Genomic DNA, 26,791 nt, shown 5'->3' with positions numbered 1-26,791 from the left:
AAGTTAGTGTTAACTGATGTAAATGAATGACAAAAAATGACTCCTTGACATGTCGAGGGGGGGGAAATCTTTCACTCCACACAGCATGCAAATGCCACCCCACTGCCATCCACCCACGCAGGTTGTTAGCAAACCGACAACAGCAGCCAATTAAACCATCTTCAAACCCACAAGCAGAATTTTTAAAGCATGTTTTCAGCAAAGGACCGAACAGCAGCACTGACAGTGCGTGGCAATGCAACCAGGAAACCGTCTGGGTGACTACTGCGGGGGCGGGTGACATGTGAGCAGTAAGCCATAGACCCAACTCCATCCTCCTCTTCAACGAGGATTAGTCACCCACACTCGCCAACAATCCACAACTATGACCAGCAGGACCTATACTTATTTTACATATTACACAGTAAATTCGGAGGACAGTTCCTGGAACTAAAACCGCTCCTCCTGGGCCACTGCCAATAGGGTTTATGCAGAACATCAGAAGGCTGCACCGGGAAACAGGTCTAATCACATCTGCTTATCGAGTGAGAACATTGATTCTGACAGTAATTCAGCTATCATCAACTAAAATACTGTTAACCTGCATTTTAAATTCGGTTTTATCGTCTTTGACATTGATGTTTTGTACAAAAGCATGCGAAGATAACAAAAAAAAGAAAAGAAAAAAAAAAAAAAAATCAACCATCAACATGTTTTAAATATATCATATACACCTACATATGAAGAGTTTGGTTCCAAAATGCTATATCCACCATTTTAATTAATTATGTCATTAATACATGTTTCCAAACATTTTGTTTCGCAAGTAATGTCAGTAGAACTGTAATTGGGTATTGTTATTTGATTTATCTTTACTCTGTCAAAACAAAACAGCAATTTGATTGATATTACCTAAAATACACAATTAAATGCCATGATTTTGTAATGTTTTTAAAAATGGAGATATAGCGTTTTGGAAACAAACTCTTCATATGGTTATTTATCGTTATTTGTTACCGTTACTAATTTTAGTTGTTGCAACGTTATTACTTGACAAGCAGCTGCGATTAGACCCGTTTTTCTGGTGTAGCCTTCTGATGTTTGGCATAAACCCAATAAAAGGGTGTTTCCAGGGGACCTGTCAATATGTTATACGGGAAATACGGTTCTTTCCCTTGACAGTATGACATCATTTGCCCTAATTTCAAACACCTAATCATTGCATATGTTCAACAACACACTCATTTCATCAAAAACAGCAAAGTTTATTACATATATTTCAATTACTGGAGACGTGAACACAAATCAACCTAGTTATTTTGCAAATAGCCAATGTGCATCACCTGCCCCAGCTGTCATGTATCTCTGTACAGATAGGAAACATGCTGACATAAATGTTTGTCATACTTAATCTGGGACACAAAGTCATCGGGTTGTGGTGGTGGTGGTGTGGGGGGGAGGGGGGGGGTGGGGTTTAGTTGATGAAATGGTGTGTGTATGGGGTGATGGGGTGGGTGTGGGGGGAGGAGGCAAGGAGTGGCTCTTTGCACACCTGCATAGCATATAACAATGCAGTCTAGGAGTGGGAGCTTCTCACATCACTTCTCACATACCTGAATGGGAGTTGGTTTGGCGAATGTACATTACCTGCCCAACCTTTCATGTATCTTTGTACAACTAGGAAACATGCTGACATAAGGGCATACTTAATCTGGGACACAAAGATGACGAGGCAAGGAGTGGGTGTGTATGGGGTGGGTGTGAGTGTGTGTGGTGAGGAGGCAAGAAGTGGCTCTTTGCATACCTGCATAGTACAAGGATACAAGGAGGTTTATTGTCACATGCATATAGTTACTGGAAGTAAGAAATGCAGTGAAATTATGTCTGGTGTCAGCCTATTTGTGCATTTATTAGGGGTGGGGGGGGGGGGGGGGGGGTAAAAAGTGCAGTTTAGTAGATTAAGTGTTTAGTACATGGCAAGGGCTGCATAAGAAAGGTGGGGGAGGATTGGGATTGGGGGGGGCACCAACAAGGAGCACCCAAGAGCAACAGGGGCAAGGAAAAACTCCCTTACCAAGGAAGAAACCTTGGGCAGATCCACGGCTCAAGGGGCTAACCCAACTGCCAGCTGTCTTAGTGTGTGTTGTGGGGATGACAAGGGAGATGGGATAGTGTGCTGTGTATGTGGGGAGAGGGCAGTGTGCAATATGTGTGTTGGAGAAGCTTCCTCATGAGACAATGTGCTGTGTATGTAGGGGAGGGGGGGGGGGCAGTGTACTGCAAGTATGGTGAAGGGACTTACATACAGTACTCTGCTTGCAATAGTAAGTATGATGTATGTGAGTGATGACAGTGAAGATGGGGGGGGGGGGGGAGTGGAGCAGTGACTGTGTGTGTGTGTGTAGTGTGTGTGTGGGTAGTACATAACAATGCAGTCTATGAGTGGGAGCTTCTCACATCACTGTGAATACCTGTATGGGAGTTGGTTTGGTGAATCCCACCCGGACTATATTTTCCATGATTCCAGGATAATGCAGAAAGGCCTCCTCAAAAGTGCAGACTGGATTTGGGATAGGCCTTTTCTCTTCCTCCTTCAGATCATCCACGAAAATACTATTGTTTTCTTTCCTACAACGGAAGGCAGATGGGAAAGTTTGGGAATTCCCGCAGGTGTAGTTTTATTGCATTTCATCATACAAACAAACACAAAATGGGGAAGTGGACAGACATTCTGATTATTCCATTACAGCCATACAACTTAAAACAAATAATTCGTAATATGTTTTAAATTCACAAATTATAGAAACAAATTCACAAACTCACAGCAAGAAACAAATACAATGCACACAAACACCTCAATCTCTAGTGTCTAGTCCAGGGGTGTCCAAACTTTTTACTCAAGGGCCACATTATATTTCAATGATACAAAACGTTATATACAAAACGTTTTGTATCATTTAAATGACAAAGTAATTTTGTTGTAAAAAATTAATTTCTTAAGAAATACTGTTAATTTGATGCTGTGTAATTAATTTATAAATGGTGCACTTTAATTTAATTAAACTTTAAGACTCTTTTGCCAGTTCCACTCAAATATAGCCTATTGCTAGTGCTGTGCCTATGGCTGTGCCCTCTCACAGTTTATAAATGGTCAGTAGTGGGAACTACTGTTGCCATCGCGATTTCCTTTTAAACGTTTCTTATAAAAAGGAGATATCAATTATCAACAATGACAAGCCAGCTGGAACCTGCGGCGCTCTCCCTCTCCTGCATTCCCAATTAAATGGAGTAGCATAATGTAGTTAGATCTGCTGCAATAGAGATACTATGTATGTCGATGTAACAAGCTGTTTTGACATTGACAATGTAAACGTTCTCTAAGAAGAGTGTAAAGCAGTTTGCAGTAGCCTAAAGTTAACCACAACGTCGTCTATCGCTGGAAAAAAATAGCGAGCGGCCTATGATAACCTAATTAAATGCTCGGCGGGCCGGATTAAAGTGTGTGGCGGGCCGCATTTAGCCCGCAGGCCGCAGTTTGGACACCCCTGGTCTAGTCTGTTGTGAATGGACCCCTGCTGGTCAACATGCCAAACTACTACACTACAACCCTTGAGAAATTACTTTTTAACTAGTGCCCTCTACTGGTGAAAAAGTTACACTGAATTTACAGGAGGTGAATAACAAGAAAACGCATCAACTCACCGCCAAGCATCAACTTCCTCTGCAGAGCGAGCTGAGACTGCCGGATCCTCTATGTAAAAATCCTTCTTCATAGGAGGAAGGTCTTAATCAGAGAGAGAAAGAGAGTCACTACATCCTGCCCAAGTGTTTTCAATTTTGCTCTGTGATTATGGCTTAAAACAAACTTGCAATTCAAGGATTAAATTGTACATAAATAGGTAGGTCTATTATGACTGAGTACTATCCCTTGATGAATTACTCTTCCTTCAAGAAAACACACAAAAAATATTTTGCTCCTCCACCACAATGGTCTCTGCACTGCACGGCTGGCCATGTAAAAAAATATTTCTCTGGAAATTAATCCTTAATATATTTGGCGTGCCGAGTCCGTGCTCAGTCCTCTCTGTTCTTCAGTATGTTTTGTTGTTGGGTACTCTTTGGTCCAAGGTTAGTAGTTTCAAACGAGAAAAAAAAGAGAAAAAATCTCTCCGACCAAGGCACTCAGATAAAAATGTCTTTAATCTGGCCCCAGCCGTGGCGCAACTGGCTGGGGCACCTGCACCGTACGCCGGCGACCCGGGTTCGATTCCTGCCACGTGGTCCTTTCCGGATCCCACCCCGAATCTCTCTCCCATTCGCTTCCTGTCATTCTCATGACAGGAAGGATGCGGGGCGAATTGACAGGCTGGTAAGAAAAGCTGGCTCTGTAGTGGGAGCTGAAGTGGAGTGTATCACTTCACTATCTGACAAAAGGACCCTGAACAAACTGATCAACATCTTGGACAATGAGTGTCACCCACTCCACAGCACTATTGTTAAGCAGAAGAGCCTGATCAGCTGGAGACTTCGCTCACTGCCTTGCACAACAGACAGACTGAGAAAGTAATTTGTCCCCAGCGCCATTGAACTGTTCAATGCTTCACTTAAGGGAAGAGGAGAGACAAGACTTCTCTGCATAGTCTGTCTGCCTCTTCACCCCCCCCCCCCATGTTTGGATAATGTCTGTCTACTAGCCACTTTTTACCACTAGCCACTTTTACCACTGTCTTTCTGCCTCACTGTTTGCGTGCTATATTAGCACATATGCATAACCGCTCCGAACTGTGGTCACACTTATACCTTTTCTTAAAATAGTTATATAGATATATAGACTTTATTTCTGCATTGTTGCACTGTTGGACTTACTCATTTGCACTATCACCATGACCACTATCATCATGACACTCAATCACACAGAGCACCTTACCTTACCTTACTATGCACAGAGAATCACAGGCTCAGTCCCCGCCTCAGTCATTGCAAGTGCCTCTTGATTGATTAATCACCACTATGTGGATACTGTTTTTTAGAATTGATTTAGATTAAGTGTTAGTTAGTATAATTTGTATTTTAGTATATTTAGTATATTCTTTATCTTCTACTGTCCTTATTGCTTAGTTGTGTTTTTATATTATATACTTTAATTACTTTTTCTGCTGTTAGTGAATGTGTTGTCTGTATGCTACTGAGACCTTGAATTTCCCCTGGGGATCAATAAAGTATCTAAGTATCTATCTATCTATCTATCTATCTATCTATCTATCTATCTATCTATCTATCAACTGTCCTATCACATTAAAGGCATGAAAAGCCCCAAAAAATATACTTAAAAAAAAAAATGTCTTTAATACAACTTGGACATGTCCAAAAAGGACCTAAAAATGCCCACGCGTAGCAGCTTGGGCCTTCTTCAGGGCATAGATCATAGGATCGTGGGCATTTTTAGGTCCTTTTTGGACATTTCCAAGTTGTATTAAAGACATTTTTATCCCACAGAGTGCCTCGGTCGGGGAGATTTTCTCTCTCTTTTAATCCTTAATCTATTTGTGTATTTACATTCTCAACTCTACTTAAGACTTAACAGAGTACTGTTTCAGATTTTATATCTAAGTGGTCAAATAAAATGAATCAATCAATTAATCAATCAAGCAAACTGCACTTAATTTTCCTGAGCACACAATTCACATCCCATCACTCTTGTGGAAAAATAGTCCCCCATTCACCTTGCCATTTCATGGCAATGTACTTGTCCTTGTTCTCTCTGATGGCTAACCAGTCGATACGTTCCGTCTGCTCAGAGTACTTTGTGGCGGACTGCTGCAGGTCAGATGAGGACCAGCAAGAGCTGTTTCTGCCGGCAGGGACAGGTGCCCGGGGCCCTAGGAGAGGGGGAAGTGTGATGAAAACGGGGCCAAGTACATCCTGGAGCCATAGAGGATCTTATCCGGCAGAAAGCCAGTTATATAGAGAAGCTTCACAGAATATTTTGAATTCATTTAGGATCTGTTTTGAATCCTGCTGGATTCTATATGTCACTGACTTGGTGACACCTGATGTCACATGTATTCTTGTGCAAAGGATTATCTAGGTTAACTTTAGGGAATGAAAAAGATGATGACAAGAAGAAGTTTGTTAACGTTACCATCTCGAAACCTTGGGCCATTGTCTGAAATCAAGTCATCAATTATCTCTTTGGCTTTCTGTTGAACGTCGATGTCACCAAAGATCACAACTTCGCCCTCAACATCTCCACGGTTGATCTAATATATCAGAAAGCAAGTCATATCCGTTTTTACTTCAAATTCGTGCAAAAAGCATGCATAAGACAATACCGGTGTTGTGTGCCTTCTGGTTTTCCCCACCTACTGGTTTCCTTGCGCGTGCTCGCGTTGCTCACCACAGCTGCAGGAGTTGTCAAACATTCGCAAACAAGTTGTTTTCGGCGGATTTGAAGTCGCATTTCATATCTATCCCATGGTCATTACACTACAATCACTCGTACAAAATACATGTAAAATAAAGGCTATAATTTTGCACTTTACAGCATTAAAATGGATTCGAACCTGCAATACGCACACCTATGAACCAGACAGACCTATTCAGCGCATTATCTCTTTGAGCCACTCCAATTCGCTGAAAACCGTCATCAATCACCTATTAATTAACCACACAAGCAACATTTTGTCTTGCATTAGGTGACACAAATGGTATTGCCTTTATCTTATAACTCTTGTCTGAGCGACTATCAGGCCTATGGTTTTGAAAAGTCATATGTTCCCCGACAGACATTCGTAAGAATGTTTATTGACTTGAAAAATACGCTAATTTTTGCAAACTCCCTTCATTCAATCAACCCTTGAAGACATCGCGGTCTGGTGCGCTAAAATGTAGATCGTTTCTTCTGTCGTACCATTTAATTTCTAAGAATTTAGGTCTAGACTACTACTACTACTACTAGACCTATAATAACGCCATCACCAAATACATATTTTATTTTTATTTGATCAACCACAAAGAGTAGCATACTGTGCACAGTGCACTGACGGCCGTAGCAGCCTAAGGTAACCAGTTGTTTTAGATGAAGGGCAACCACTTGTTTCAGATAGCCTGGACAACATGTTACCTGGGTGTTGCCTACGTTATTAATTGATGGTAGCCTACAATAGTTAATTGTATCGCGTAACAGCCAGGTATAGTTGGCTCAAGGAGTAGGGAATCAGGCTGGAGAGAGTCGTGCATGTATTGCTTTTGCGGTATCGAATCCAGTTTAATGCTAGTTTTCAAAACATATATTTTTTTACGTCTTTTGTCCGAGTGGCTGTAATGTAGCCGAGCGCTCATGGCGTATATGAAAAGCGACTTCAAACCGCCTAAAAACAACTTGTTTGTGAATGTCTGACAACTGCTGCAGCGCATGCACGCGCAAGGAAACCAGTAGGTGGAGAAACCAGAAGGCACACAACACCGGACCAAGTTGGAACTCGCCCTAGCAAGTTCCTCACTGCGAGCAATAAGCAACAGGACAAAGGCAATGCTCATCTCTTGTTACCTTAATTCTTGCTCCACTTGACTCTTCAATTTCACGTATTTTACTTCCACCTCGACCTGTCAGGTCACACAACATACGATTCCTAGAAACTTGCACTTGAAACAATGTACGTCAACTTTATTTAAACGCTATGTGATAAGGCAAAACACTTTAATTCAGAGAATAAAAAGGCTAACATTAGCTGTTAACGTTATATCGCTGCTAACAGGACAGCTGGTTAGTTGGCTATAAGCTAGCTTACCTAACTTTCAGATCTATCAACTTACCAATTACTCGTCCAACCACGGAATTATCCACGGTGAAGGACATTACGTTAGGTGAACCTGAAGTATCCCCACCAATCTGACCACGTCCTCTCCTGTTGGCATCACGTTCACCATTTCTAGAGTTGAATTCGCGACTACACGTGTCAGCCTGGTCCCTCCAGTTTCTCCACTGGGGACCATCTTGGTCGCTCTTTCCAAGTGCTGCTGGGCGGCCACGCTTTACACCGAAATATACATTTTCTTTACTTTCAGAGGACTGGGGTCGCCATTCAGAGTTCTTGAATGCCGGTGCAGGTTTTGCGTTCACGACACTATCTGCATCATTGTTGTCTTCCCAATCAGACATTATAAACCATTCAGCTTCTCTAACTGTTTAACATCAGTTGCAGTGATGGCGCAAACACGATGTTAACACCTCATTACATCCGGTTTGCTGACCCTTTAATGACCTTTGCTCTAACTTACTGTCTATGATTAATACAAGGCAGTAGGATGTGTAATGTTATGAGAGGTAGACCTTGCTCAGAATTCGACAGCTAAATGCATTTTTATTTTCCGTCATGGAACAAAAATTACACAGTAAATTGTTTTAAGTTTCTTTATTGAATTTTTCATTTTGCATTTTTTTTCAGTCCCAGAGTGTTTGTCTCCTCTGTTATGTGCACATATTTTGTTGTAATAAATTAATCTGCATGACATAGAACGTTAACATTATCAAGCTTGTAATTTAAGGCCAGTTTGTGTGATAAATTACATTATTAGTGATAAAAATAAAATAAATTCTGATTTAAATGATAAACATGTACCAGGTTTGCAGCCAGCCAGAAAAAAGTATGCACCTTAAGGGCATCTACTTTTCAGAACCTCTAGACTATCTCCATTTGTTTTAGTAGGTATGCAACTATGGAAGAAAAAGAAATAATCATATGTAATCATAATAAAATGCATAAAGGCACAGTAAAGAATTTATATCAGAACAGTTAAACAAAAGATATTAAAATCAGTGTAAAATAGGTGTATTAGTTTTTAAATGTTCTTTTACAGCCTCAACCCTACGGACAGGCTTGACGTAAATAAACCCTTCTAAGTGTCAACCACGGACAACCCAAGTTTAATTCTACAAGGGAATTTGCTGATAATAGGAGATTTTCCTTCGGTGCTTACCCTCGTCAGCAGAGCAACACATTTTGGAACAATTGCCATTATATTTTTTTAAATACAATTCAATGTGGTGTGACCTTGCAAAATGTTTGCAATCACATTTTCAGGTTTCGTCTTCACCTTTGGACATTTGTGCTTCTACTGTATATACTAAGCCGTGCCAACAAATGCACTGACTGATCCGTTTAGAGACTTTGACTCAAGCATGTGTGGTATGTCAATACATCTATGCAAGATTTGCAAGTCACATATACATATCAACAAAATATTAAATTAAAGATGTACACATTACATTCTGTGGGTATAATGCTAGCCAGCTTAGCTAAAGCACTTTTGTACCATTCAAATGCATTACACAGAAAACTACAAAGAATGGAAGTCACCTTGATGATTTTCAATCTCTTTAACAGGTGTCAGAGGTTTAAGACTGATGTGTTCTTGTCTTGTCCCAGATGTAAAAAGGTTCAATAAATAACACAATAAGATGACTTTTGACATTTGTTTCAAAATCAATTCTTCTCTCTGATGTACAATTGGCAATGCCTCAGTCCAAAAAGACAGATGCAAATGACAATACATTCACATTCAAATATTCTTTAGGTTGTCAATGACAAACAGTGAGATCTCAAGAGTGAAAATAACATTAGATGAGTACCATAGTACCACATTAATATTTGATATAACATTCTGCACGAGCACCATAAGGAAACTGTTGACAGAGGTTTGTATCTCAGTATGGACATGTGTGCGATGAGTCTTGCAATCAATAACAAACAACCATTCAAGAGGCATAGTCATATTTGGGTGGGTGTTCAACCCTTGCCAACGTGTTGAAGACTCCAAAAAGTTTCTCTCCACCCAAACCAAAGAAGGTTTATCTATCTTTATCTATAGAGGGAAATAATCCTCCTCTCCTCATCAACGACCTTAGTTGGCCATGTCCCTGCCAGTTGTCATCTACTTGTTGTAAGTTGTTAAACGTTTTTCTCCTTTTTTATTGGAAAATAGCTGATGAGACTGATGAGAAATTGAACTTGAATGTTAGGTTGGATATAGTGTGTTTTATACTGCGTGTTATTATCACGGTTTTAAGTGTTTAATTGTGTGTATATATGGGAGTGTCCATATTGTCATACCAAAAACCAACAATAGCTAATAACATACATAAACTGGGTCTGCCTATTTTGTTCTGAATGCTGTTTATCTAAATCTAAAACATGCATGACAGCTAAATTAAGTTTTGGAGTGCTCAACAATGATACACGATGCCAATTTGTTGCTAATACAGGGGGCTTTTAAAAGAGTGCATAAATACTTTCAGCCTAATGCACCATTGCATTTTTCCCTAGAAACATGCAGTGCTCATGCACGCCTGTGATAAGACCTCTTACAGTTGCCTTACATTTGTCCCCCTCTATTTTGCTCCTTGTCATCTGATAGCACTATCACTCACAGGTTCTTCCATATACCTTTCCATTCATTTGTTAAAGAAATAATCCATGCAGTGATATGTATTCATTAGCAAAAAAACAATGGGGAACCTTGTCAGTTCAGTCCACACAGACTGAGAATATTGAGCGCTGCTAACACTCTCAGACAACTCTCCTCATACCAAAAAAAAAACCAACAACAATAAAAAATCTGAAAGAAACTTACAGAAAATGAGAAACAGAAAACAAAACAGAGGAGAGCAGATGTCAAGTCCTGACATCATAGCGCCGATCACAGCCCAAGAGGAGTCAATTTAGTCAGACTAAAGGGAATCTGAGCTATCGGTCACTGATTTGCCATTCACCACTGTCCGAAAACCCTTGGACTCAGTGCTCAGAGACGAAGCTCATGTCCGTATTCTGCTGAGAGAGGAAGTCGAACGTTCCCAGGGTTGGCGTGCTCAATTCGCTGCTGTCTCCGATGAACAGTTCCGTCTCGCCCCATTTTGCCAGGGGCTCCTCTTGGCCTGTGTGGTGCTCGTTGTTATTGTTGTTGCCACCACCACCACCGCCGCCGCCGCCACCACTGCCACCCGTGAGGGGGGTGCCTGGGGGGTTGCTGTCTGTGCTCGACGGCAGCATGAGGTTCTGCACGGACAGGGACTTGCCCAGATTGCGGTCTGTGGAGGCGGCGTCCTCAGCGGGCGGCAGCAGCAGAAGAGGGTCCACGTCCAGGCTCAGGTGTCTTCTCCAGGAGCCGTCTTCCTTGGGGCTCCGCGGAGCACGGCTCCGGAGCCGCACAGCGTTCCCAGGGTGCTCTGCACCGCTACAGCTGTTTGTGCTGTCGTCTGTGGACCCGGCGGCCAGGCACGCGCTGGGGGAGCCGTCCTGAACCACCCCGCTCTCAGGCACCAGCTCGGGGATCACCCCCACCGGCCTCCCCGCAACCGGAACTGGGGCCACCACAGCAGGCAGCTGAAGGGTGGTGGTGGTGGTGGTGGTGGGGGACAAGGTGGTGGGACAGCCGGGCATGGTGGGCGCGGGCCTGGCCAGGTTGGGGAACTGCAGCGGGCCTGAGAGGGCGCCGGGCGTGAGGATCGGGGGCGGCGAGCCGGGGTACAAGCTGCTGTCGGCGGACGAGGGCGACGGGCCGCGGAAGAGTGGCGACGGCGAGGGCGTGAAGGAGGACGCCGACGTGGGGTAGCCCGGCGGGCCGGCGCCCAGGCTCAGTTCGCTCGGTGCCAGGATGAGCTGGAGGCCGTGGGGCAGGTTGGCGCTGTGCGAGCGCAGCACCCCGCGGCCTGCGTGGGCGGCTTGCGTGGGGAAGGCGTGCTCCGAGCTCTGGACGGAGCTGGGGTAGTCGGATGTCTGCTCCAGCTCGAACAAGGGCAGCGAGGCCAACGTGAGGCCAGAGGAGGATCCCTTCTGCAGAGCATGCCTGTAGATGTCCAGCAACGAGTCCAGCTTGGACTCAATGGACTGCACCTGCATTCAGTAACACAAATGAGTTTCACATAGAGGAGCCATGTTCATAATAACCAATATAGGATCATATAGGATCCTGTGCTTTCCAGTATACTGCAAACAAAAAGACTCAGCAAGCAAACACCTTAGCTCTCTGCTCTTTATCTCTCTCTCTTATCTCTCTCTCTTTCCCTCTTTTAATTGGCAAAATTCATAACTGTGAATCATGTTTGAGGTGTTCCAGATGCACATGTGTTAAAGGAGCGGGTGTAAGGTTAAACAGAGGGGTTATAATTTATACAATCTGCACATTTCCATTTTGAAGTTAAAGTGAGCAGACTAATTAAGCAGGCTCATTTGACTGTGCACCTGTCACTGTCTGTAGTTGGTGCCAATCATTATGACCGCTACCAGTGCACCCACTTATGCGCCCCTGCTTTTTTCAGCAATCGTAGGTTGACGAATCCTGGCACCCTGGAACACCGAGATGAACCTGGGCATGTAGTGTACTCCGCTAGACTAATAAGGAATAGAAGCTTTTGGTTCTGACTTAATATCTTTCTGACTTAGTATTTAAGAACTCTAACTTAGTATCTCAGTCTTCAGTCTTCGGTATCTCAGAACATAACCAACTTGCCTTTCCATATCACAGATTGGCATGTAAAAATTTAGACCAACCAATTATATGTGATGGGATCTGGGAAATTTCACCAGCTTATGATTCTGATACCATCCGGATGTTATCCAGGATGTTGCTAGGGGACGGTATCCAGGATGTTACTAGGATGGTATCAGAATCTTAAGAGAGGGTTGAAACAAAGCAGAAATGAAGGATTTTTGACTTCACCATGTGATTTCCCATCACTTAATGTGGACTGCACATAACCAGAAAGCATATTTAACTGCATATAACCAGAAAGCGTGCTCATATTAGTTGGTTACCTGTTTCTCCACCTTGCACACTCGACCAAGCATACTCATATCCTCGAGTGTGTCTCCTTCTGGGTGGACCTTATCTCTCATTTTCCTATCCATTGGTATCTGCCCTTTGCCCAGAATCTGATCCACCCTAAATGACACAAAGAGGACTTTACTGAGATACTGCAGAGAAGAAGTGTACTCAAACTGTTATTGTCAGAGGTTTCCTTTACCCAGAGTGCACCAGTGGGGACACCTGAATCCAGTTAGTGGAAGACAATCAAGGGTTAGCGGACTACATATTGCTACAACAAACCACACTACAACACAGGCTTACAAGCTTACATTCAACAGGCAGAGAAAGACAGAGAGAAATGGAAAGAGGGGGGGGGCACTAACAGGAAACAGGAAGAGATTAGATATCTGAAGAGAAAATAATTAAACATGTTAATCAAAATGCAGATGTTAACCCTGCCATGCAAGAGCTAACAATTTTCAGTAACCAAATGGACATGTATTTAGATGTATGCTTATTTTACACATATAGCACCATTTTATTAACATGAAGAAAGTATGGAAGAAGCATTAGTGAAATAATCTCTGAAACTTTAAACAAACCCGAGTAAGTTGGCATGTGACAGTTCTATTTGAGTTTGTTAGAGAAAATCTGTCCAGTCACATGACACATAGGCTACAGTATTCTTGTCTGGTTTTATGATTCATCATTGTGCAAGAGAACAGGATGCAACATGTAAATGGACAAGAAACACCTGAGAAACCAGGTCTAAAGATGTCAAACTGACGCACACACCGAAAGTAGCACTCCCACACTCACTCTATTGATAATGCATCAGCATGTCAATGTTTTAACTTTTCTGTTGTAGACATTAAATAGGCCTACATACACTGTATCTCAGAAATAATTGTGTTTCAATAGATACCCTAAACTCTGTGTAATGTGAAATCAGTATAGTATTTTATCTTTAGCATGGCATCCTTAGAAGAATAGTTCAACAATGTTTGGTGTGAATAGTTACCCCTCCGGATGAGAATGGGACAAGGGCCTTAGAACATTACCTGTAACCAGTTACTAATTGGTAGAGATACCAATCTAGACTCTCAATAAGTAGTCATATATTTTGGGGACAAACAACATATTTACTGTGTGTTATTCTGGGGATTGCCAGTATATTGAAAGAGTCTAAGTAAGCCAGGATAACGGCCACCCAAGAACTCCACGACGTGCAGCGGAGTAGAGTCTCCTCCGCCGAGTCCATTGATTACGTAAATCGGGATACCTCGAGTGACATTATCCCGCTTATCCTGCGGTTGCCACTATGTAGGCAATAGTCATGCCTTTACAGCACACAAAGGAAACGAGTGGTTCAGTTTAAGAATAAGCTGACTTGTTCAGTTTGTGGTACTACTTTCTTTAGTGCTGACTGTGATAATGGTGGGTATAGTTAGCTTGTTTAGGCCTACAGTTGATTCCATTGTTGCAAAGCCTACTGTACTTCCTAGTTCAACAGTCGTTTTTTTTTTACCAGATCTACTTCAAAGGTGTCCCGTTATACAGAATTACTAAGAATTAATAACCACCCTGCCAGCCAATCAGTCATTTTATGTCTCCGGGGATAACACTTAAATATCGAAATGAAAATTAAATCAGTAATGGCCCCTCTCCTAGTCTCTCCAGAGGGGTGCAGGGAAGGGGTGTGAGGGCCTGGTGGATGCTGACCCAACGGCGGACTGCTTCCTCCGGGCCTGGCTGTAATACAAGTGCAAGGAGGGGGAGGAAAGGTTCCTGGTTTTGGCGCTCAGATTGTGATGGGGCCCCAAGCCTGAGGCGAGCCTGCATGAGGAATGGCACATGGTGGAGGTCAGTGGAACTCATAAGAGTCTTCTTTGTACAAGTAAAGGAAAAATGAGGACAATACATAGGGGATGAGAGGAGAGGAGAGTAAAGGAGAGGAAAAGAGAGGAGAGGAGAGGAGATGAGATGAGATGAGGAGAGGCGATGAGAGGAGACTAGAGGAGAGGAGAGGAGATGAAAGGAGATGAGAGGAGAGGAAAGGAAAGGAAAGGAGAGGAGATGAGAGGAGGTGGAGAGGAGAGGGAAGGAGAGGGGATGAGATGAGAGGAGAGGAGGTGGAGAGGAGAGGAAAGGAGAGGAGAGAGGCAAGGACATGAGTAGTAGGACATGAGACTACACACGGAGCATCTTTTGGCCTGTCCTCATTGGAGAGTTCTCAAGGCTTTTCCTTAGAACAAGGTTGGAATGTATTTGGAATACTAAACTGAATATTAACCCATTCGCGCTGGATGCTGCATGTAGCAACATTGACCCTCCCGCTGGATGCTGCATAGCGCAACATTGACTCTCCCGCTGGATGCTGTGTAGCGCAGCATGCTTTTTATTTCATGTTTCTAGGTGCTACAGAGGCTTAGATATTAAATTTTGGTAGACGTTGACAATTTTTAGTATGTTTTCAGAAAACCCTCAGGAAATAAGGTTATTTAGTCTAGAATGCCATAGGATTCTATAGGCGTTTTTAGCAGGCATTTTAGGAGTAAATGGGCTAAACGTTTGAATTTTTTTTACTGGTTTGTATATTCTTATCGCCATCATAGCTGAAAAAACGTAGTAGAGCCTTTCATTGTTTTCCTATGAGGGCAGGCCAGATAACCCTTTGTAAGTATAGACTGCAACTAGCTCCATTATTTAAATAATGTATACAACTACTCCAGTTCAGTTCAAACTGTTCTCCAGGCAGCTACAGATCAAGCAGGAAATGAGGAAGTCATCATCGGTAAGGTGAAACAGGTGTAGATCCTAAACAAGATGCACACTACACAGACAACCAGTTAAAGTGGTCACAGTGTAGTCTGTGCTTCACGTAAACATAGCATGTCAAGACTCTCTGCTAATAGTAAAGCTAGCAACATCTCAAATGCAGCGTTGTTATTGTCCATTCACCTGCAGATGGAAGGAGAGGGGCTTGGGTTGAGTATGCGTTAGTATCAATACTTAAATTAATGAATTAATACAGCCCATATTATATCAAACTCAGATGTAGTTGATGTTCATCCTCTAACGAGCAGTCAGTCATTCACGTTTTACTCAAGCAGTTGAAATGAGGGGAGACAAGGGTAAAACATGTCCAAATTATTTCTCAATCCACAGGTCAATCAGGAGACGAAAGTCTGACAATCTGGGTCTCTCTTTTACTTGTGTTGGTGGCACATTTGTAAACATTTGTGGAAAGAAACAAATGATTATAATGATCCACTATGCCCTCCTTATGCTGCATTCCAGACAACTTGAATGTCGGAGGTCAGACTTCAATTCCAACCTTGAAGTTGGGGTAGATCGACATACCCCGAGTTCAGAGGGAACTCCGACTTCAAGTGGCGTTCCATGGTACTTTTTCCCAGTAGGAGTTCAGAATTCTTGACCTCCGAGTTTGTCTGGAATGAAATTGGGAGATTCCAACTAGGAAATATCTGACTGATATGAATGACCTGTACTGTATATGACCTGAAATTCTCCCTCTCAACTGACGGCTCTTGCCTGAACTGCAGTCAGAGTTAGGTTAGCTTTTGCGTTGCAGGTATTTTTTTTTTTTTTTGCGTTGCAGGATTATAATTTTCAAAATATTCAATATTCAATTCTGCTGATAGATAGAGATAGATAGATAGATAGATAGATGGATAGATAGATACTTTATTGATCCCCAAGGGGAAATTCAGATGTGTCCTACTGATACATCTTTCAAACGATGTCTAGTAAAGGTCAATAGGTAAGCCTTGACCCTGTTGATAGCCTAAGCCTCAAGCACAGTGGTAAACGGCAACAAATGGTATATGAGACTAAAATACATTGCCAATGGTAATGTATTATAACTGTATTGATTCTATATGAGCTTCACTGTGATGAAGTGGATTGAGTCAGAGAGCCCAGTCTGTTTGACTTTGGTCTCCTTGACAGCCTTGTCTGAGTGTCAGGCATGCAGTCTAAAGGAGCTGCTGGGTACGGGGTGGGGGGTGGGGGGTGGGGGGGGCTGCCTGACCCGGGGGCAGAGTGCTTCCTCCTGGTCTGGCTGTAATACAAGTGCAGAGAGGGGGAGGAAAAGGTCTTGGCTTTGCCGCCCAGGGACTGTGGAGGACCTACAATTGTGTCCAGCCTGGGTGAGAGAGTGGGGATATGGAGTGAGACAACAACACATATACATACATACATACATACATACATACATACATACATACTGTACATACATACATACATACATACATACATACATACATACATACATACTGTACATACATACATACATACATACATACATACATACTGTACATACTGTACATACATACTGTACATACATACTGTACATACATACATACATACATACATACTGTACATACATACTGTACATACATACATACATACATACATACATACATACATACTGTACATACATACATACATACTGTACATACTGTACATACATACATACATACTGTACATACATACATACATACATACATACTGTACATATACACACCCCATGGACACGCTCACACACACATACCCTTGCACACACACACAGACACAAAGATAGTCGGACAGACACACTCAGTGCAATTCAATTCACATGCAAGTATTTAACCAAAGTAAATGAAACAGAGCAATTCTAAGTGAATTATAATGAGTGAAATGAGATTGAAACAGATTGAAAAATAATATTACAAAGCATGTTCTCTAATCCCATACACGGCACATACCTCCATGCAGAAATATGGCTCCAGGGATAACTCACCTGGTCTGCAGGCTTTTGATTCGACACAGCATATCCAAGTGGCCGGCTGAGTACTGCTCAATCACATCCTTCACATCGTAAGGCCTCAGAGTCTCCTTGAACTTTTTCTTGGCTACATGGAACTTCATAATTCTAACAGAGAGAGAGAGAGAGAAAAAAGAGCATACATGTCTTGTATAAATTTAAAATTAAGCAATAAGCTCAGAGAGGCCGTAGTTCCAGTCATTTTAGAACAGCTAAGGGGCGATTTGTTCTAAAACGGTTACTACATACCGGGCAAGATTTCATAAAATAAATGCACAGCAACGAGAAATGTAACAATTTCTTAATAAATAATCATTCTTCCACCAAAAAAAAATATATTTCTTCTATCAGAATGGTTGCCAACGTACTACGTTGAGACGCAGCAACTGTAACTTTTGTATCAATTCATTCAGTGCAGTAATATAGAATGAAATGTGGTCAACGTAAAGGGTTGTGCTGGGTTTCATAACAGCATTGAACACGATTCAGCCAATCATAATTAAGGACCGGAATTATCTGTTTTAGAAATGGCAATTTCCACTACTAATGACCTTCATTTCATTAGAGCCATGTGACATGGTTCTTGTAATGGTGTAATGGGAGAGTCCAAAGAGGCCTGTGCTTTTCACTTACTTTGGGTGCTGATGCCGGGCGCCATTGGCAGACTGTTGTCTGGGCTCAAACAATCAGGTCTTTTTTGTTTTCATGGCTGTGTGGCTGTCCTTCTCTGATTACAGGTCTTATCATACTTTACTGTCATTATCTTTTTCAGTTCTAAGAATATGCTCATCTCCACAATGAAGTAGGGGGGGAAAATTACATGCACAAAAGAGTGTGCACAAACACTATTTTAGTTGGATAATTCTGTGCCGGATGTCACATTTCTCTATGAGACATATTCTCTGGTTACAATATTAATCATTAATATTACATTGTATTAATTCATTATTAACCTCATTAATCGACTTAAGTTATTTTTCATAAAATTACTTGTCTGAATTGTGTTTACAGTTTTTCTCGATTGCTTTGACCTTCTTAAGGAAACTGGAATCCACTTTGGTCTTCATGACTACTTTCTTTGCACAGCTAAAGTCATCTCTTGCGAATGTGTTCACACATTTTCATTGGGTACACACATTTTTTCACACCCTTTTGCAAAACAGTTAACACAGGTGTCATTCAAAAGCCCCAAACTACTGGTTTTCCCATGCTAAACAAAAGGAAAACATCTTTTCACAGGTGGTATAGATTCCTTGCATAAGTCTGAATCTCTGATACACCTGTGTGAAACTCCTTTGCACAATTCTTCAATCAGCAATCATTCGTTATACATAAGAGATGTCTGTTCTGTGTTGCTATTTGCAAGTATGGATCTAATGCACATTTAGACAAAGTACTGTATTGCCTATTTGGTGGAGAAAACAGTACAAAAGGTGTTTACTGTAGGTCTATTTCGATGAAAAATGACAAGTTGTAGTTCAATGAAATTTACTGTATCTTGCTAGGTGTTTACTGTAGGTCTTACATGTCAATGACAGTTACATCTTGGAAGGAATTAATAAATATTTTTTTATTCAGTACATTTTGTCTTTTCACAGTCTTTTCACAATCTTGATACCAGAAACATGAGAAAGTAATGGAACAGACATAGCAAAAATGCTAATTTTGAGAACTAGATTTTGCATTTTGTTGTCCAGTGTGTAATGATTGATTAAATAGTGTTTTTGAATTGGCAAGAAGAAGTGTTTGAAGGCAAGATTTGCTTTTGCTGCAAGTGTTTTGAGAGAGTAACAGCCTTTTGCAAGCAAAATATGTCATTTTGTCCAGAGTGCTTTTGTTCAGACACGGTTATTAACTGTTTTGAGAACGTGATGTCAGAGTTGACACAGGTATCAAAACGATTGAGAAAAACTGTAATACATTTCAAGGTGTACATTTGTTACTACTGTCTTCAATGTTTAATTTCACCAATAGGGGGCGATGACAAACCAAAAATGCCACCATCCGTCCGACTCCTGGCTTCACAGACAGCACAAAGCAGGTCCTTTCAATCTAACAAGCTTTCCCACAAACCTGTGCAAACCTCACACAATGTCCTGCCACAATGAATCATCAGTCACGTCTTTGAGTGCCCGGCATCAGTTTACTGAGTAACTATTGTGGAGCTGGGCCAAAATTGTCATCGGGTCGGCTTATTGTTTGTCTGCTGAGCCGCTGCTGTGCTGATAGTGTTGACAGTGGTAAATGGACCGGCCTGGTGACGTGCGGAGGGGTCAACCAGGCTAACATGAGCAGCGCCATCTCCCGTGTGGCGAGGGCGCGTTTTGTCTGTGGACGCCCGGCGTCAGACTGAGGCCTTCTTGAGTAAGCATGCACCTGCTGGGAGGGCAGGGATGGCTAACACACGGTGGCTCCAGCACCCCACAGAGGAGCACAGCTCCTCACGCACGCTGGACGGGGTCAGGTCAGATACCTGGGGGGGGTCAGATACCCAGTGCCCCCCCCCCCCCCGCGGCTGGCTTTTTGTGTTCCACCCCTAACATAAACACATCAGATTCCCACGTCAGGGCACCACCTCACAGCCTCGTCTCACACAACCGCTTGAGCTGGACGAAGAGCTCATCTATGCATTAGGTGGGGTGCACAAGACACAGAGCACCTTTTGTTTCACGTACACCCTGGCAGTCAAAGTACATACAGTACTGTATAAAATTACAGATAGTTGTTGACAATCCCACTGACTGTCGGTCAAGTACAGGGGAGACTGCCTGAGGCAGAGGTCTGAAATCATAGAGGAGGAAGGTGCCGACGGGGGCTTCATATTGGGTGAATCCAATGAAAATAGGCAGGGTTTCACTAAAAACATAACCTCTCAGGTTAACGTGAATACTTCTGGGCTCCATATTGATGATGAACACTATTATCTTAAACTTAATCCTACAACTCAACCCAAGTACACCTTCTAATGGCATGTTCTCATGGCTTTCTTAATCAGTTAAATGTGTAGGGAAGCTTAAGAAAATGTAGGGCAAACTCAGTCTTTTGGCCTTGTGTGTAATTTCATTCAACAGTTTTCCCAACACAGGATCATGTATGTATTCATCCAATTTAGAATCTGGTATTATCTGCGGCTATTTATTTCCCTTCATGTGCTTCAAAATACTAGTTTGCAATTGGGCTATACTGAGAGGACCCAAGAGATGAGGAGTGTTAATTTGAAGTGAAGTGCTGTACCTACATCCATCTTCGTCATGGCAACCATAAGTGTCCATAAGTGGGGTGGTGGTGGTGAGTGTGTGAGAGAGAGAGTGTGTGTGTGTGTGTGTGTGTGAGAGTGAGTGTGTGAGAGAGAGAGTGTGTGTGTGGGAGGGAGAGGTTGAGCATGAGTGTCCTCACCTGACAGCTCTGATGACACTCTTCAGAGGGGCGGACAGGTCCTCTACTGTCACGTCACAGTGGCAGCCCCGCTCATCCACAGCCTCGTCAGCTCCAGGGTTGGTGTCTGCTGAGAGAGAGAAAGAGAAAGACAGAGAGAGAGAGAGATAGAGAGAGAGAGAAAAGAAAGGATAAAGACCGACAGAGAGAGGGATATGCAGAGATGAATCAGAGATAGAATATGCAGAGTGACCGAAAGAGGAATTGATATGGAAATGATGATATGGAAAAGAAAAAAAGAGAGAGAAAGTAAGAGAGAAAGAGAATGAGGAAGAGAGAGAGAGAGGCAGAGAGAGAGTGAGAGAGATAGAGAGAGAGAGACAGAGGGAGGGAGAGTAAGACAGAGACATTTGGTTACTAGCATAATCACTGAGTACCTAGAGTGTTTGACTCATAGGGAGCAGCCTAATGAAGGAACCTTTCCTACTGATTGGCCTGCACTGCCTAACAAGCCCCTGAGCCTGCAGGAAGCCGGAGACCAGACGAGGCGAGACGAGCTCAGCCACAGACAGACAGACAGACACACGCACGCACGCATGCACGCACGCACGCACGCACGCACGCACGCACGCACGCACGCACGCACGCACGCACACACGCACACACACACACACACACACACACACACACACACACACACACACACGGCTAACCAGCCTGATCGATAAAACACTGAATCAGCCTAACAAACTGTTTCAAATAAAACTCTCCCCTGACTCCCCTCAAGATGAAAACGAGCAGTTTATGAGGGACAGAGACACACTCGGAAACACACACACACGCACACGCACACGCACACGCACACACACAGTCTGAATCTATTTAACTCTTATACATTTAACATTATTCACAACAAAGGGTCCCATACACGCACACACACACACTCACATACACACACACTGCACTCTTCTGATGTACAGCTTGAATATAATTCATTTCCTGTTCGCCTGTGTGTGTGTGTGTGTGTGTGTGTGTGTGTGTGTGTGTGTGTGTGTGTGTGTGTGCACTCTGTTATTTCTGAAAGCATGCCACAGACACAGGGAATGAAGGCAATGGAGGAGATATAAAACATTCGCACAGAGGAGGGAAAAAATAAAGCAAAGGAGTGCAGGGAGTTCATCCTCAAATGTGAAGCTATGACATGAAATAACTAAGATGCCTGTGGGTAGGAACACCACACACACATGCACACACACACACACACACACACACACACACACACACACACACACATGCTTAACTACAGGTACACATTTCTCCCTACCCTCCCAACGACCCTGCCAACGACCCCACGTGGCAGTGGATGACCGGAGCCCCGCTGCCGCCCGCTCCGAGATTTACTGCTAATGGGACATGCATGTTGTAAAGCACGGATAAACGACAGCCCGATGAAATAGCATCAGAGAGCGTGGCTTCCAGAACTGCGGAGTCAAGCCTTTTTTTTCCAACCCCATCACCCCCCCCCCCCTCCTCCTCCTCCCCTCCGCGCTTTCCATCTTATGCCTTCAATAGCGGGTTATATACGACTCGCCGCTGGATCTACAGGGCTGCATGTCGTGCGGGGGGATATAGGGCCCTCAGGGGCCCTCTGTCAGAGGCATCAATCAGAGCCAGCTCACGCTCGCGCTGGCGTCCGAGCCTATCAGCTCACGGCCGTGGTTGGGGGGGGGGGGGGCAAGTGCTACTCAGGCCCTGCACGGCGCAGCGGAGCAGCGTTCACACACACAGAGTATGAACGCAGTCCGTGACAGTTCTGGCTGGTGCCACAGTGCCCTGGGCAAAACACACACACACACACACACACACACACACACACTGTGGTTTAACAAAACATCACACACATTCAGCAGAAAGGATGGCTGTAAGTGTGCAATGTTGTGGTCCAGTCGGTTGAGAGCAAGGGCGTCTGGACGAGACTGCGCTGAGACGAGGCATGGATTACTCACTTGGCCAGTAATCTAAAAGCTTTATAAATATAAACACAAGTATTAGATATGTGGATAAATATTTACCCTCTCTTTCTTCTCCACTCTCAGCAGCAGCAGCAGCAGCAGATACTGCCAAGTCAGTGTCAGTAATAATGCATAAATAAAAAAAATAAAAGTCCTCCACTGAACACACACAAACAAACCCACATACACACACGCATGCACAGACACACACACACACACACACACATTAATACACACTCACTCACACAGAGAGAGAGAGAGCGAGAGAGAGGCTGTGTGTGAGGACGGCATGCAACAGCTCCCGGGGGGGAAGCCTCTGTTTCTGCCGACTCAGCAAGCGCAGCAGCGTTATCTCCTCTCGAGTGTGATTAACCTCCACGTTCTCTCTCCCAGCTGGTCCCAGACCAGGGCCTAGTGTCACCCACTGCCCCCACCAGCCCAGCTGTGTTCCCGCGCCACTCCGACTGATCCTGGGCCAGCGGCCCGGGCCGTGCGTCATCCCCAATCCTGACCCGCAACAAGCTGAGCCCTCGGGGGACGCAACACTGGCGTGGTCATCCTAGTCTGCCCTCAGCCGAACGGCCGCAGGAGTTGTTCTCACAGCGCTGCTGTAGAGCCGGCATTCCCCTCACAGAGTAGTAGCCACAGCAACAGCAGCAGCAGCAGCAGCCTTATTGGGCCGATTAAGGGTACAAAAAATCGCCACTTGATAAAATGTGATGTGATCTAGGAAAACCCACCACATGGTGCAATTTTACCAACTTATAATTCTGATACCTTCCTAGCAACATCCATGATTTTGGGAGGATGGTATCCTGGATTTTGCTAGGGGACAGTGTCCAGAATGTTGCTACAGTAGGATGGTATCAGAATCTTAAATTGGTGAAATTTTACCAGAGAGGGTAAAAAGGGAGCAAAAATCAAGAATTTTTGAGTGCGGTGGGTTTTTTAGATTGCATCACAAATCATTACAGTACTTTAGTAGTTCTTGTCTTGTGTGCCACTTAATCAATAGTCTCTACCTGCCAGGTCCTCACGCCCTGACTATTAGCCAGGTACATAGAGTAATTACTGGCCTCATACTCCTCATCCTTTTAAACAAGGAGATGAATCAGTAAATCAGTGTCACAAGTCACGTTTGGACATTTTACTTACTGGTAATTACTTTACTACTGAAAGGGGTACCGTCAAGTGATTTCTAACCCGTAACACTTTTTTGTCATATTCAGCAAATATTTCCTCATAATCCGCTGGCTCTCTGTTCCATGAGAAAAACCCGGTCTTCATACACAGCCCTGGCTCTGTCAGCTGGAAACAAACAAAGTAAAGCAAGCCTGTCCTCCAACATAACAAAACTGTTCCAACCAATCACCGAAAGGAGGGAACGGGAGTTTAGGGAAATTGAAGGCTAGTTTGGGGAGGGGATTTATGGGAGTTCGCTCTCTGTGACAACACCCAGAATCGCTGATGGTAGGTTACCTTTAAACCTTACTGGGTCTAGGTCTGAACCATACAAAGCTCATGGTTTCATATACTGACAAGATAAAGTAAATGTGCAGTATTATAAACCCCTGGTGAATAGAGAGGGATCTGCACACCTTTCCCTGCTGTGGATCCATAAGATCAGACAAGGTCACACCAGCATCTTCACCTTCATCTTCAGCATCACCAATGAAGAACTACACTTTCAATCTTCATCTTCAGCATTATCTTCATCTTCAAAACTACACTTTCAGACTTTCATCAGACCATGTTTGGAGAAGAGCCAGTATGTCAGTATGAGAGAGACTTTAGGCTGATACTGCATTGTCACTGCAATCTACAGGAGTGGAAAAGAACAGTTGAAGTCAATCTGACACAGCACCTCTAAACTGCCACAATTACTTTTTCCCACATATCTAACAGTCATCACAAATGGTCGCTCCACACTTCTCCGTGCTTCTAAAAGTGGCAAGGAAGAGAAATTTTACAGGTCATATTTTGTGCCTCTGGGTCATATCCACACCCCCTTCAGTACTTGAACCCCTGCTCAGCAAGCGTGGAGACTTTAAAGAGAGCAGAGAAAACAGTGTGTGTGTGTGTGTGTGTGTGTGTGTGTGTGTGTGTGTGTGTGTGTGTTGTGGGGTGGGGGTGTGAAGGGGGCAGTGAGACCCTGGAGACCAGACATGCTCCCTCAGCTACTCTCGGTTTACCACAGGGCCAGGGCCAGGCCACACACACACACACACACACACACACACACACACACACCCTCGTGACCACTTCAGTCTACCAATAAACAAACACAAACAAAAACAAACAGCCTCACAGACATAAACAGACCACTGAGAGAAGCAAGAGAGGGCTGAGAGTGACATTCTCCGCAGACTGAGCGGTGACTTGCTGCTTGGCACATTTGGGATTTTGTGCTTGCAACTTTCCCAACAGCCCAGCCTGACTTGCCAGCACTGTGAAAAATAAATGTGTACTGTTTGGATATTGACATCACAAGCCTTATAACAGAGAGATAAAGCAAAGTTTATTTATGTTAGACCGGCTAGGGACTATGTTAGTCCCTGTGTGGTAGAATCAGAATGCATGTACACACGCTCACACACACACACCCTCAATTCTTGCACATTTACCAATAAACAAACAAACAAACCAAGTTACCCAAAAATGAACACACATATCCATACACACAAATGGCTACACTCCCCAACATGTACACACACACACACACACACACACACACACACACACACACACACACACACACACACCTCAACCCTCTCTCACCTTCAGGCACGGTGCGTGACTGGCTCTTGAGCCGGAGTGAGGGCCGAAAGCGCGTGCGGTCATTAAAGCTCCAGCTCTTCTGCACCTTGGCCGGGCTGGTGCCCTCCACACCCACGTCGGTGCCCGGTGAGCGCCGGTCGTTCACCGTCGTCTGACGGCTTTTGATGCTCTGGCCACGCGGACTGGCCATCCGCACACGCTCCTTAAAGCTCAGCTTCTGACTGCTTCGCAGGAACCCACGGTGGGGTGGGGTGGTGGTGTGTGTGTGTGTGTGGGGGGGGAGGGGTGAAGGAAGAGGGGGATATAGAGGGGGATATAGAGAGAAATGGATAGAGGGATGACAGCACCCCATTAGAAAGAGAACAGGAGGAAGAGAGAGAATGGGGTTGCAGAGGTAGAGAAAAAGAGAAAGGAAGACAAAACGGTGAGATTTCCCTCCTGACCCAGATAGCACAGGTGCACAATCATCAAGAAGCTATTCACAAATGCCAAATGTCTCTAAAGTGAACTCATTTTCAAAATAGAATAAACTGTCTACAGGAAAGAGGAAGAAACTAGCTAGGCACTGGCAACAAAAGTCGCTTCACACGTCTGCAAATAACACATGCAAGCTTACAACATAACCCAATACATAAAGAAAACCTCTGAGTAAAACTGATTTCAAATCAATGACACAATGCCACCATGGTCACCCTGGCCAAACAAACCAACATACTGTCTTGACTTGACATAAGACAAAACCGGAGTTTGACATGCTTATGTGATGGTTTCAGATGTTTGCACTGAATGACAAAGCAGGCAAAATGCTCTGTAGCATCTCTATGGCTTTTCAACAGCCTACGAGGCCAAAAAAGACGATATGCGCAGGCCTGATGACAAATCTGATGCATTCTATGATGCTGGCTCCACAGAAGGGGAGATGCAGCCTCCGGCTAGTTGATACAAGTACACCTGTAGATGGAAGTGTATATTCAGTATGTCCATGCTGATGTGCATGAGTGCATAGGGCTCAGGA

The 26,791-nt window shown here is 43.7% G+C and overlaps 2 protein-coding genes across 6 annotated transcripts in view; both read right to left on the bottom strand.

Annotated features, from left to right (window-relative positions):
- ddx43 (DEAD (Asp-Glu-Ala-Asp) box polypeptide 43) overlaps positions 1–8,201 on the bottom strand; it is a 28,488-nt gene extending 20,287 nt beyond the window's left edge. The window contains exons 1-6 of the mRNA XM_076285635.1: positions 7,795–8,201; positions 7,529–7,584; positions 6,122–6,239; positions 5,703–5,858; positions 3,682–3,763; positions 2,451–2,607 (exon numbers count right to left, since the gene is read on the bottom strand). Coding sequence (XP_076141750.1) covers positions 2,451–2,607; positions 3,682–3,763; positions 5,703–5,858; positions 6,122–6,239; positions 7,529–7,584; positions 7,795–8,140 — 915 coding nt within the window. The 5' untranslated portion in view covers positions 8,141–8,201. The remainder of the gene's footprint in view (positions 1–2,450; positions 2,608–3,681; positions 3,764–5,702; positions 5,859–6,121; positions 6,240–7,528; positions 7,585–7,794) is intronic.
- Positions 8,202–8,378: 177 nt separating this feature from the next.
- kcnq5a (potassium voltage-gated channel, KQT-like subfamily, member 5a) overlaps positions 8,379–26,791 on the bottom strand; it is a 158,380-nt gene continuing 139,967 nt past the window's right edge. For 2 of the 5 annotated variants that reach the window (XM_076285631.1, XM_076285629.1), the window contains 5 exons: positions 25,777–26,000; positions 21,008–21,116; positions 17,588–17,719; positions 12,792–12,918; positions 8,379–11,870 (listed from right to left, as the gene is read on the bottom strand). In XM_076285631.1, the coding sequence (XP_076141746.1) occupies positions 10,773–11,870; positions 12,792–12,918; positions 17,588–17,719; positions 21,008–21,116; positions 25,777–26,000 (1,690 nt within the window). In that variant the 3' untranslated portion in view covers positions 8,379–10,772. The remainder of the gene's footprint in view (positions 11,871–12,791; positions 12,919–17,587; positions 17,720–21,007; positions 21,117–25,776; positions 26,001–26,791) is intronic. The other 3 variants (XM_076285633.1, XM_076285632.1, XM_076285634.1) reach the window with 3 other exon arrangements.

This window comes from Alosa pseudoharengus, unplaced genomic scaffold, assembly GCF_046254945.1.
Source record: "Alosa pseudoharengus isolate Yale_2024_CS ecotype anadromous, Long Island Sound unplaced genomic scaffold, YU_APseudo_1.1 YU_APseudo_1.1_scf_15, whole genome shotgun sequence".
Taxonomy (NCBI): Eukaryota; Metazoa; Chordata; class Actinopteri; order Clupeiformes; family Clupeidae; genus Alosa; species Alosa pseudoharengus.
Note: the sequence above shows the minus strand (reverse complement) of the source record. Positions and strands in the feature narration are given on the sequence as shown.